Here is a 12,686-nt window from a genome sequence, read left to right as displayed (position 1 = left end):
AAGAATCCAGAGACCCAAACTCACCACTTGCCTAATTAAAACGAGCCAGCCATGTTGTTCCCCTGGTTCTGCAAGGACACGAGCAGATCGTCTATCTTCTCCATGTTCTGGTTGGTGGCCATGGCCGAGGGCAGCGGCGGGGTCTCGGGGAGCTGCTGGGACAGGAGCGCGGGCACGGCGGGCTGCGCCTCGCCCTGCGGCTGCCCAGCCTGCCCCATGGCCATCAGCTCCTCCGGCAGCGCCCCAGGCCCAGGGGGCAGCAGCTGGCCACAGTCTGGGGGACAGAGGGACATTTCAGTGTCCTGCCACAGGCCAGCAGTTCCCACAGCAAAGCACACGGCTACAAGCGTGGCCCACCACCAGCTGTGCGCCCTGTGAGAGCTGCTACAACCTGTTGTAAGCAACACCTACACCTCTCACAGCTGGGGCACACAGGAACCCACAGACCTCTGCACACAGAGGAAGGCTCTACATCCCACAGAACTGGTCATGGAGGCTGGGTCCAGAGAGGGGATAAGGAGAAGTGCAGGTTTGTACGGCTAAGTATACTTTAACAGACACTTCTCTGGACTCTACAGCTTCTAAAATCCTTGCTTTCCTTCAGTAAAGTGAAGAGAGACAACACATTTACTGTGGAAACCAAAACCAGCAAGAGAAATGCTCTCTTAAAAGAGCACAATCGTTCCTAGATTAGATATTAGGGAGAGACTCCTCCCTGTCAGGGTGGGCAGGCCCCGGCACAGGGCGCTCAGAGCAGTTGTGGCCGCCCCTGGACCCCTGGCAGCGTCCCAGGTCAGGTTGGTCAGGGCTTGGAGCCGATTTGGGATAGTGGAAGGTGTCCCTGGCCATAGCAGGGGCTGGGACTGGATGGACTTTAAGGTCCTTTCCCACCCAAGCCATTCCCTGTTTCCAGGGCAGCTCTCTACCTTGTAAGCTCAGCATCAGGCACTGTCACTTACTGTTCTGGATGCCGAACAGGAATATTCCTGATGTCTGCTGGGATGAGGCAGGGGAATTCTGCAGCTGGTTGATGGCACCTCCCGCTGTGTTGTGGAACAGAGGAGCCTGTTGCTGGGGAGGAGAAGCAGTTCCTGGCATTCCTGCCATGCTGTTTTGGGAGGAGTACATGGGGGACTGCTGCAGCTCCGGCTGGCTCATGCTGTTCTGCAGGGCAGACATGGAAGCTGAGGAGATGAAGAGGGTGACTTGCTGCTCCTGAGAACTCGGGGACCCTTGGACCAGCTGAATCTGGGGCGAGTTATGGAAGATGGTTGGCTGCTGTGCTTCAGCCTGGTTGGAGCCAGGATTCTGGAGAGGAGACACTGTGGTCTGACTCTGAAATTGCATGGGCTGCTGCTCCTGATTCATCGAGGCCATGTTGGACTGTGGATGAAAAATGGACTGGCCTTGCTGCTCCTGATTGGTAACTGGGTTTTGATTTGGATTGAAAATCATGTTCTGCTTTTGGGAGGCCATTGTACTCATTGCGTTTTGATTGCTGAACATCATGTTCTGCTGCTGCTGCTGCTGCTGCTCCTGAGATGGAGGGCTGCTCTGGATAGCAACAATAGAATGCTGAGGCTGGAAGATGGCTCCCTGTTGGTTCTGAGGGATGGAGCTGGACTGGATGGAGCCCAAAGACACTTGGGACTGAAACAAACCCTGCTGAGCAGGCTGAGTCTGCGGCTGCTCCTGGGGAAGCATGGAGCTCTGGATATGAGAGATCTGTGTCTGCTGCTGAAAAGAAGTCTGCTGTTCAGTGTTTGTTGCTGTCTGAAGAGGAGAAATGGGATTTGGGCTAGTAAAGAATGACATCTGCTCTTCCTGAGTGGCAGGGTTGCTCATGGAACTCTGGGAAAGGAACATGTTGGCAGACTGCTGGTCTTGAGGCACCGAGGAGCTCTGCAAGACACCCATGGCATTCTGTGAGTGGAACATCGGGGGCTGCAGCTGGTCAGAGGAATTAGTGTTGGTCTGGTTGTGGACAATGGAATTTGAGCTATGAAAAAGGGATCCTTGTGTCTCCTGGGATATATTCTGAGTGTCACCAATAGGGTTCTGAGAGTGGAAAAGTTGAGCTTGTGAGTGTGGAGACTGTTGGATGAAGCTTCCTGACTGAATTGACATCATTTCACCACCTTGCTGGAACAGACCCCCGCCCTGCTGCTGAGTCCCACTGGCCTGGACACTCATCATGGTCTTGGTAGATGAGAAGAGATTAACCTGGGACTGACTTTCCCCACTGTGCTGCATCTGAACCATGGTCTGGAACACAGAGCTCTGCATCTGTTTGCTCTGTCCCGAGGCCTCTTCTCCCTCAGCAGAGCTGGAGGGCTGGAACATGGCAGGGCCGTTGTTGGAGACCGGCTGCTGCGCGGGGGCGGCCGCCTCGCCGCCGGACACCCCCGGGGACGAGGAGAACAGCTCACACTGCATCTGCATGTCCTCGCTGGTGGACAAGCCCCCCATCATGTGGGACGCCTGCTGGTACACCGGGGACTGCTGCAGGGCCCCGTTCCCCGCCGTGCTGGAGGAGAACAGATCCGACTGCATCTGCGTGGCTGCCTGGCACATGTTCTGCTGCATCCCCATCACCATGGCCGCCGATGTCTCCATGGCCTGCTGCTGCTGCTGCTGTTGCTGCTGCTGGTTGGACAGGCCACCTTCAGGCTGGGAGTGAACGTTCTCAGCTCGTCCTGGCAAAAGGTTCTCCGGTCTGGAATGCACAGCTGTGTCTGAGGAGGAAAACATCCCGGGGTTTACGCTGTTCTGTATCTGGCTGACCTGCTGGAAGATGTCTGCGTTCAGCTGATCCTGGACATCCTCGCTGCTGTCTGAGCCCGAAAACAAAACGGAAGATAACTGCTGCTGAGCTTCCAGAACCTGCTGCACCAAGTCAACGTTCCTGTTGCTGCCCGTGGCGGTGTTGGTGGGGAAGTTGCCAGCCTGGAGCTGCTGGATGGTGTTCTGGAGCTGACTCACGCCGCTGGCCGACGAGAAGATGCTCGAGGAAATCTGCTGCTGCAGGGCTTGGGCCGGCTCCGAGAGCGTCGGCTGCTGCTGCTGTGAGGCATCAGTCAGCTGGGACAGAGTCACCACCGTGCCATCCGACTGCAGCACCTCCCTGGGCTGGGAGTCCCTGGGCTGGAACTGTGCAGCCTGCTGCAGCAGGGCATCGCTGTTCTGCAGCTGGCCCGGGGTGGACACTGCGGAGAAGCTGCCGGGCTGGGAAATGTCCTGCGTTTGGATCGTGCTCAGGGTCTCGGGGGTGTACACCTTGGGCTGGATTTGCTGCTGGTTTTCACTTTCAGAAGGTAAATGGGAAGCAGAAGTTGATATGCCAGACATGCTGTTTTCCAATGTTTGCTGAGTTGGTCCAACCACATTTGAAGCCTGTAAACAGCGAGACATTAGGTAATTTCTAAATTTAGTGGGGTTATGCACATACAACCTCCCAAAATCCCCCATGTCCAGGGAACATCAGAGGGAGATAGGAGACGTGAAGCCCAGACACACCCAAACCAGCAAGCAAATGATTAGCAGTGGAAATGCTACTTCAAGGATGGAATCATGGCACAATTTAATGAAAGCAATGCTAAGAACTGATTAAAGAATATTCTTACAGTAATTTACTAGTTCTGTGGCACAGAATGGTGACCCCATCAGAGGGTCACCAACCCACCAATCTGTCTGTGTACAGGAACCAGGTGAGTTACCAAAGGAAATTCTCTGTTTTACTCATGCTCTGTGACTGTGTTTTGCCCAGACTGATCCTGGACATGGCATTTTCCCTGTCTCTTACTCTTCTCCACTACTAAAGCATGGACGAGGAGCAGATGTAACTCAGAGTCTGAAAGCTGCTGTGCTCAGCCCCCACCAAACTCACCTGGAACACAGGGGGGAGAGCATTTTTGTGCACTTACTTCCATTGGAGCCACATCTTCATTCTTGATCATACTGCTTGGCATGAGTGGAGTTATCAAGGCACTAGGAAGAATGTTCACCTTCTCCAGGTTACAGCCCGTGGCCTTCACTGCTGCAGCCACAAACAAAAGGAGAGCAAGAGAGGCAATGGTAAAACCCATCATTCCATAACTCCCTCTAAGTAAATTAAAGAACTACTCTTCAATGTAAAGCAACACATCTCCACACCCTAAGCAAATTTAAATCTTCCAGTAATGTGGCAGTAAAATTTCTGCACATATGTACAGGGTGAGGAAGGAGAGAACAGACCAAGTACATACAGCAAACAAAACTCTCTGACCTCTGGTTCAGAGTCAACCTGCAGTAGAACAGGTACAGGAATGAAGCATCAAAGAGGAGCCAACACAGAACCCCAGACGAGAAGGTAAATTCAGATTTATTGCATAAATTAACTGAGGACATGAAGGAACAGCAACAGCACGTTGTGTTCTGAGGAGAGCAGCTGTTCTCCTGGAGCAGTTGGGATCTTCCCTCAGTTAAGCTCCACACCAAATTAGATGGATGTCAGGCTTACCCTGTATATTAGTTTATATATTTGCTTAAATTCACACTACAGAGTTTCTAAATCTTTGTATTAACTGCAATGCTAGGCTTCTTTTTTATTCTTCACTTGCAAACACACTAAATAAAGATTGGACTGCAGAGCCTAACACATGAAAAATGAAAAACAAAATTAGTATTATTTTTTGCAATTTTTTTGTTCTGTATTAGCTTGTACTAAAATAGGAATACTGTTATAAAGTAAAAGCTTCAGAGTCACAAAACAAACCTCCCAGTAAGAATAGGGCCAGATTTTATAAGCAGAGACTTATCACAGGATGTCTGATTCATTTAGCCAAATCTGGGTAGGAATTCATAGTTAAATTATTCAGAACACTGATAAGAATCAATTTAGTACCTTTTATAGCCTCTTCAAAAGAACAATGTTGGGCTGGGCTGGAGATTTCCTTCTTCACATTAACATTCAGAGTCCCAGCTGCCGAGACAAAACACATTGAGAACTTCCTTACATTAAATCAGCAAACAAGCCAAAAACACACAAAGCAAACCAAAACAATTCCTTATAGCTTAAAGAAATTCAGGTTCTTTGAAACCCACACAAACCTTTGCACTGTCTATTGTGATACAGATAAATAAATAAACTAAAATACATGAAGTGGGCAAATTGCAGCTTTCCTCAGGATAAAGCCTGGTGAGATTTCTTGGTTTATTTGGTGCATTGTATGGGATATGTTGATTTTTTTTATCCTGCTCAGCTTCATTTTGATCCTTAAACTAGAAATGGATGGTGCTATATAAGAAAAGCTGTCACAAGACAGCTGGAATTTGAGGTATTTGGCACATAAACGAAAAAAGCAAAGCCTTAAGATTTTATTATTAACAGAGCAACATTTCCCAGCAATAGGGGTTTGGAAAGATCCACATCACTCAGCATTCCTGCTGCATGGACTAAAGGCTGTGCAGTCAGAAGGTGAGCAGGTGAAATGGCCTCTCCTCCCCCAGGACACCCCACACACCTGGCTCTGGAGTGTAGGTGAAGGGCTGCACGTCGTGAGATCTCCCAGCGTTGGTCACCACGTATATTCCCACAGAGACAGCTGAGGTGATTTGCTGGTCGTGATATGGTGGCACCTTCACAATAAGGTGATTCTGCAAGGCAGAAAGATCACATTTTATTACAACTGATCTTAATTCTACTTATTCACATCAAAAGAGAAATGGGCTGGTAAACCACCACAAAACCCTACGGCACTAGGGGCCATGCACATGTGGGATACTGCCCTTGGAGGTGGGACCAGGATGGCACTTTCCTGACATCATTTGCATTTTTTTGTGTCAAAAAGAATAAATACTCTGTAAAACATTTCAAAGTGGAACAAAAAATCAGCCAGTTACAAAGACTATGGTGTACACACAATCTCCTTCCATGGAGAAGTGCTGGAAAAACTGAATTAGGTCTTTTAATTCCACTGTATATAAGGGCAAAGACCTGCTCACCAAACACACTGTGGGATCCAAGCTCTCAGTTAGAAAGTGGACAATTAGACTGCTGTAAACCCAAAATTATATTCTACCAAACACACAAGAGACCTTATGGGAAGAAAATTAGTATTATTTCTAGAAATGCACAGAAAGAGGGAAAGGCTTGATTAATTTTAATTTGGAAACAGGCAGTGTATTTTTAAAATTAAAAATATAATGATAATAATAGTAGTAATAACAATAATAGCAGTAGTAGGGATAATAGTAGTAATAATAATAGTAATGCAGAAGTACCTGATGAAATAATTCCATGTCGATTTCAGCTTCTGCCTTCCAAGAATTCTCATCTAAATGAAAATTACAAAGCCTAAGTTATTGCACATCCTGCAGAGCAATTTATTTTAGTGCCTTTGACTCTGCTCCTCAGTTTGCTCTCCACGACTGAGCTTTACCCAGCAGTGAAACCCCGACCCCAGGCTCTGCTCAGCACCCCAAGCCAGCTCTGCTTTCACACTAACCGGAAACATTCTCTTGGAAAATCACTTTTGTTCCCTTTAGGAAGTTCTTGCCAATCAGAAAAACTTCCTCTTCACCCTTCACTGAACAGCTGTGGAGACTTTTCTTTAGGATCTCTGGGACTCCCGCTGGCTGAGCTGCAAGGGGAAAAAACAAGAGTCTGGAATCAAGAAAATATCAACATCCAAACCAAACCACTTTTACTTACAGGGTTATGAAGGAAAAGCTAAAACTCCTGAGCTTCTTTCTTTATGATGTATTTCATGACGAACACTTCAGAATATAAATAATATTATTTCCTCACTAAATGTAATGAGCTCACAGAAATCACACTTAGCTCAACGATCCACTAAAAATCTTTTTCATTTTCTTCTGCACTTATTAAATCTACAAGACAAAAGTCGCAGTGTTGGAGCCAAAGCCCAACAAGTGCTCAGGAGAGAAGGGAATGTGGTTCTGTAATTCCCTGGTGCAGAGTGATTTCCAGAGGCATCAGCCCTTAGACACAACTGAAGCCTACCTGCAAATCCAGCTTCTGGGTCATAAAACTTCTTTTTTTTTTTTTTTGTGAAGCTTATTTTGTTCTGCTCTGCAAAAGAGCAGAAGGAGTAATTCCCCTATTACCTGGGGGGCTTTGCACAGTTTTTTACATGACACAGTTTTCGGTCTAGTCCAAGAACTAACTCAGGGCTTGGAGCAACCTGGTGTCCCCAGGTCCCTGGCGGGGTGGGAATGGGATGAGCTTCAAGGTCCCTTCCAAATCCTTGCAAGACTCACATCTCTGGAGTTGGGACTTTTAGCAATTTGAGTCAAATAAACCAGCCAAGAAGATGTGGTTATACAGACACACATCCCTGGATGCCCCTGTGCCAGAGGTCCCGATGATGATTTATATCATTCTGATCATAAACTGTCATTATTGCTAACCATTCCTATTCTTCTTAAACCTTAGACCAAATAGGACCAGGTGTGCTAAATGCAAATGAGCACTGCACATAATTTAAACAGAGATACATTTTCAAATAATGTGCTTTGACACATTTAACATAAAATAACTCCAGTTTCCAGCGAAGGTTCACCAACCACCTTTTCTCACCACAGCTCCCCAGGGCACACACCCGGACTCGTGCTTCTGCACTTGCCTGGCCCACTTTGAGTGTTTAATAACAATATTCTCAGGGCTTACTACACAGCAGAACATACATCCTGTACCACTCCAAATTATTTAATGACCTTTCAGAAAGGATTTTTCTACAACTCTGGCTGCGGGTTCCCAGGCAACCGTTACGCAACGACTGAACATGCTCAAGGCACATGAAAAGAGTAACTGGATTTAGGTTTGCTAACAAGTTAACAAAGCCTATTTAAAACACAGCCCTTAAATAAAGAGCCCGCAGCTCCTTAATGTCTTTTCTATGGTTTCAGGAACATTACTGGCTATAAAACACAACGTAAACAGGCTCTGATGAGTGTAAATGTAAACCCTGTTGTGAAGGTACATTACACATCTCTAGTAAGGTTCATGTAGCAAACCAGCCCAGTGTAATGTGCTTGAGGAGATTATTTATATTCAATAAACAACACATTTCATCCCATTCTGGTCAGCCAGTACCCATGTGCCAGCACTATTTGCTTGGCCAAGCTCGGCTGAGAGTCCCTGTAGCTTTGGCGCAAGTTAAGACAGAAGCACAGAGTCCTGGAAGGAGCCTCAAGAATTCCCCTCTCAACCTTCACACCATGATCAGCTTTACCCACATGTTCCCCAAAGACACAAGTCTGACCAGAGTATTTTGTTTCTGTGTTCTAAGACTTCCAGCAGAGGAGACACTGTAAAATTCCTGGGCAATCTCTTAGCAACTTACACAATGAGAATATTTTCTTAGCAAGTGACCAAACCCCAGCCTGCCAAAAACCAAACCAATTCACTCTTTGCATTAAATACAGCTTTTTATAGCTCAACAGCCTATTTTAAAATCAGTCTCTTAATGTTTCATCTCAAGACTCTCAGCTACTCACAATAGCAAGTTTTGGACTGTTAAAACATCAGGTGATTTCCACTCCCTTTTTTCTCTGGGTGAAATAATTTTATCTTTAACCAGAAAGTTACAAACAAAAGAGATACAGGAATGACTCTGGGAGGTTTTAGAGAGAATGCTTTTATCTTAAACCTGAAAATTAATTTCAGACACTCCATTACTGTGAGACACCACCATCTGACTGGTCTACTGACTGGAACGGAGCTGCAAAGATTCAAAAAACTAACCCCAAAATCATTTCTATACCATAATAAGAGTACAGTACAAGTGCCCAGGAGCTTGCCTACTCTTTCCATGCATAGACAAAGCTCTCCATCTCATTCATCAAGATAAGGGGTGGAACAAGATGAGCTTTAAGGTCCCTTCCAGCCCAAACCATTCCATGATTCCACAATCCCCTTTTCCCTGTTGGTCAGTGGAACCTCCCCAGCCAAGGAGGCCATCTGTGCTTGTGCTAAACAGAGCAGTTTAATAAAGAGCTATAAAAAGTTTTGTTCTTGCACTGAACCAGAACAGATTCAGCCTCTGGCCCACACAAAGACCACAGCTGAGAGAGCCAGGCTTGCTGACTTACTGCAAGTCCTGTCTAGCACTGAAAGCTGAGGCATGAATGTGACAATACAGAAGAGGCTGAAAGTCATATCAGAGTCATTTTTCAAAGCAATCACAAGAAAAATGGTGAAATACTAGGAGGCAAAAATTCATTGAACTGAACATGAAGAAATGTATAACTATTTTTCAATACTGGACAACAATTTTAGCTAATATCCCCCACAAGAAAAAAAAAATCAATCCACTTGATTTTAGCTACAGCAATGTTGAAATTATCACAGATTAACACAGGGTGGTTTTTTCCTCCCAAGGCATTTCCAGCAGAATCACAGCATCATTTAGGTTGGAAAAGACCTTCAAGACCATCAAGCCGTGCCTGATCCTCACCCTGACCCCAGCCCAGAGCACTGAGTGCCACGTCCAGCCCTTCCTTGGGCACCTCCAGGGATGGGGACTCCAAACCTCCCTGGGCAGCCCCTGCCAAGGCCTGACCACCCTTTCCATGCCAAGATCACACTAAAACCCAGAGACCTGTACTGTCAGCTCTCTGGTTTGACACTCACTGCACAGAATTGGGGAAGAAGGTGTCTGCAGGGTCAGGGTGGAGCCGTCCTTGCGCGTGATGTTGACGCGAAAGACGAGCCGAGCGCGGGTGCTTTTCTTCTTGGAGCCAGCAATCCCTATCCTGGCTTCCACATCAGCATTCCTCAGCTTCAGGATTCCCACACAATCAACCCTAACAACACAAAACAGAGCAGAATTTCGTAGCTTAGTAAGTTCAGCATCTTTAAACATCTCTCATGTAGTTTCATAAGCCAAAGTCAAAAGCCTTGAGGTAATTACTGAAATGTTATTGGATTTCTTTTTATTTACATGAAATCTATGACCTTTTTCGAGTTTTCATTCAACCCTGCCTAATTTGGATGATGAATCACAGCAGAAAGGCATATGAAAGCACGAATAAAACAGAAAGTGCAATATAATTCTGGTAAGCATTCAATTTAGAATCACAGCTCTTCATTCTTTCATCCCCAGGGTGAGATCTGTGTTTGTAGGATTATTGCTTCAAAATATTCTGCATTCACTTAAAGAAAGCAGGAGTAGAAGAAAACTTACTGTAGTCATATTATTTATGTTCAGTGGGACTTGGAAGTGACAGATAAGTCCTCCCATAAGTGTGGTCCTAGGGGAGATGTACAGGGCCAGGTGAGTGATGCAGTGCTAGCTTTCAGACAGGCTCCATGCAAAATTATTTAAAGCAAAAAAAACAGCCAAAAACACAAGAACAGTAGAAGCAAACACAGCCTGATGTGTTAAAAAGAAGAATACTGCAATCTACCCGGGATTTGGGGACTTTAGGATTTTGGGTTGTGTGTCCCAAAAGCACAGGGACCACCTGGTATCTCCTTTGAGTACACTGAATTGCAAGCGAGAGCCAAGGAGCAGAGAGAGGAGAGCGCTGAGATGTTCAGACTTGAACTATAACCCATTCAACGGAAGAAGGAAATTGGTTCCCAAACCCAAGCTAATGAAGGAAAGTACTCCTGAGCAGAGCTACTCACGCCAGTGTCATGTTGTTGCTCGGGTCCAGCCCCACCTCGATGACCGTGGTGCCCTCGATGTCCACCTCCTTGCAGGGCGTGGTGTTCCTGCCCGTCACCCTGCACGCCTGGTAGAACCCGTGGGGCTTCACGCGCCCGGAGTCGTTCCCCACGAACACCTGCAGCACCACGGGCTCGTTGTGGCCTTCCAGCTGCAACACACCAGGTGGGCAATTAACACAGGAATGACTGCTTTAATTGTTACTATTCACAGCTGGTTTCTAAACCAGCCTGAATCCCGTTGACCCGCAGACAGAATTATCCCAACCGCGACTCTCGCGTCTCTCACGGCCTCCTGGTCTCACCCCAGCCAGGACTATTCCCCCATCTCTTCCCAGGATTCTCCCTCCTCCCCCAGCATCTACATCCACCAGCCAGCCAAGAAAGAGAACATTTCCTGGGGCTGATGTCAGAGGTGAAGAGGTTTTGCTGGTCAGTATGTGTACAGCCACTGGCACTCCAGGACCCCACCTCCACGCCTGATGGATTTTGAAACCCTCGTGAAACCAGATTAGGATTGTCCAACACTTGCAAAACCCCTGATGGAGTCAGAACAGGATGAAAAGGAAGCAGAGGGAGAAAGGGGATGATTGAATGGTCCAACCATCCAATCACAGCTTTCCTTCAGACACCAAAATAAAAATTAAAAATGGTAACCTGACATCTCCTACTTAAAAGGTAACAACATCCAGTTTCACTGAAACACTTCACAAGTAAGAGCAGGTCAGAAATTTTAACATCCTCCTGCAACCCCGTGTGCAAGCCATAATTATCCCAGAACATGTCAGTGAAAAATGCATTCATTTTTGTAACGTCAGTGCCCTGGCATGAAATGGTTTGTGTCCTCTTAATGCTTTTTTTAATTAGTGGGATCCCACTGGTGCCACAAACTAAAAATACTCTCAGGTAAAGGAAGTCCTGAAGTCAACCTGGACATTGCATTACAAAGGCAATTCCCCTTCTTTTTAGGAAATAGTTAAAAATACTCCCAAGTGAAAAAAAACATTAGATTGTTGCCAAATTCCCTGGCCAGAGATGGAAATTCTTTGCCAGAGCTTTCTAGGAGATAAAACGAGTATTTTAGTATTTCCACTGAGACACATTTGATGCTCTAGGATTTCTGGGAGACAGTGCTGTCTTTTGCCCCAGGCCTGGAAGCCCAGGCAACACCTGCAGAAAGAAGCTCCAGTTTTAGTAGTGAGGAGATACAAATGAGAGCAGAATCCTTTGGAGAATCTCTTGGGGGATTATTCCCTGACACACTTAAAAAATGTAGTTCTGAAGTTTGTAACAAGTTTAAATAAAGGAAAAAAAATACATAAACCAGCAAATACTGGTAAGATCATTGTGTGCTTATGTCCAAGAGAAGCAAATAGCAAATGTGACTGTCAGAGATGAGCAAGGCCCCAGGATCTCTGGAGGTGGCCCAGCACAGATATCCACACAGGAACCACAGGCACAGCTCACAACAAAGAGCTCAACAGCCATTCCCTTGATTAAGGCTTGCTTATTTTAACACTGCATACTGATGGTAGACTCAAGTTCTAAGTCACCAAGAACAGTTTTATTTAAATGGCCACTGAACCTGCTTCTCCTTGGCCTGTGAGGGCCGCAGGCCAGATCTCTGCTGAGCACCAACATCTTTACACTGCTCTTCCCCACCTTTAAACCCCACAAACAAAACAAAAAACCCTTTGCCCGTAACATATTTTTCTTCCCAGTAGCTCAGGTTTCCTGAAGATTCACTGACTCATTTGTCTGTCCAGCCCTGGCAGAGTTTTATCTGCAGGGTATGAACTCCTCTGCCTACTGGTAAAGCAAACTGGAACTTCCAGGAATTCAGTAACATGAGACTCTTCCAAAGAGAATTTTCACTGATGGGTGCTAAAGGGTAACTGGGAAAGGAGTTAAAAGGAAATTCAGATGAACAAAGGCCCATTAAGAGAATCCACATAAATGAGCACTAAATCCCCATAGCAACAGGCCAATATGAATGGATTCTTTTCTTATGAAA

General features: G+C 46.3%; 1 protein-coding gene across 7 annotated transcripts in view; it reads right to left on the bottom strand.

Annotated features, from left to right (window-relative positions):
- NFAT5 (nuclear factor of activated T cells 5) overlaps positions 1-12,686 on the bottom strand; it is a 55,828-nt gene that overhangs the window by 7,327 nt on the left and 35,815 nt on the right. For 5 of the 7 annotated variants that reach the window (XM_066194816.1, XM_066194818.1, XM_066194815.1 and 2 more), the window contains 9 exons: positions 10,634-10,824; positions 9,635-9,807; positions 6,486-6,620; positions 6,262-6,314; positions 5,502-5,634; positions 4,883-4,960; positions 3,924-4,036; positions 960-3,393; positions 25-274 (listed from right to left, as the gene is read on the bottom strand). In XM_066194816.1, the coding sequence (XP_066050913.1) occupies positions 36-274; positions 960-3,393; positions 3,924-4,036; positions 4,883-4,960; positions 5,502-5,634; positions 6,262-6,314; positions 6,486-6,620; positions 9,635-9,807; positions 10,634-10,824 (3,549 nt within the window). In that variant the 3' untranslated portion in view covers positions 25-35. The remainder of the gene's footprint in view (positions 1-24; positions 275-959; positions 3,394-3,923; positions 4,037-4,882; positions 4,961-5,501; positions 5,635-6,261; positions 6,315-6,485; positions 6,621-9,634; positions 9,808-10,633; positions 10,825-12,686) is intronic. The other 2 variants (XM_066194812.1, XM_066194813.1) reach the window with 2 other exon arrangements.

The sequence above is a fragment of the Chamaea fasciata genome, unplaced genomic scaffold (assembly GCF_029207755.1).
Source record: "Chamaea fasciata isolate MVZ Bird 193981 ecotype frontalis unplaced genomic scaffold, bChaFas1.0.hap1 SCAF_12, whole genome shotgun sequence".
Classification (NCBI taxonomy): Eukaryota; Metazoa; Chordata; class Aves; order Passeriformes; family Sylviidae; genus Chamaea; species Chamaea fasciata.
This window is presented reverse-complemented; position numbering and strand designations above follow the sequence as displayed.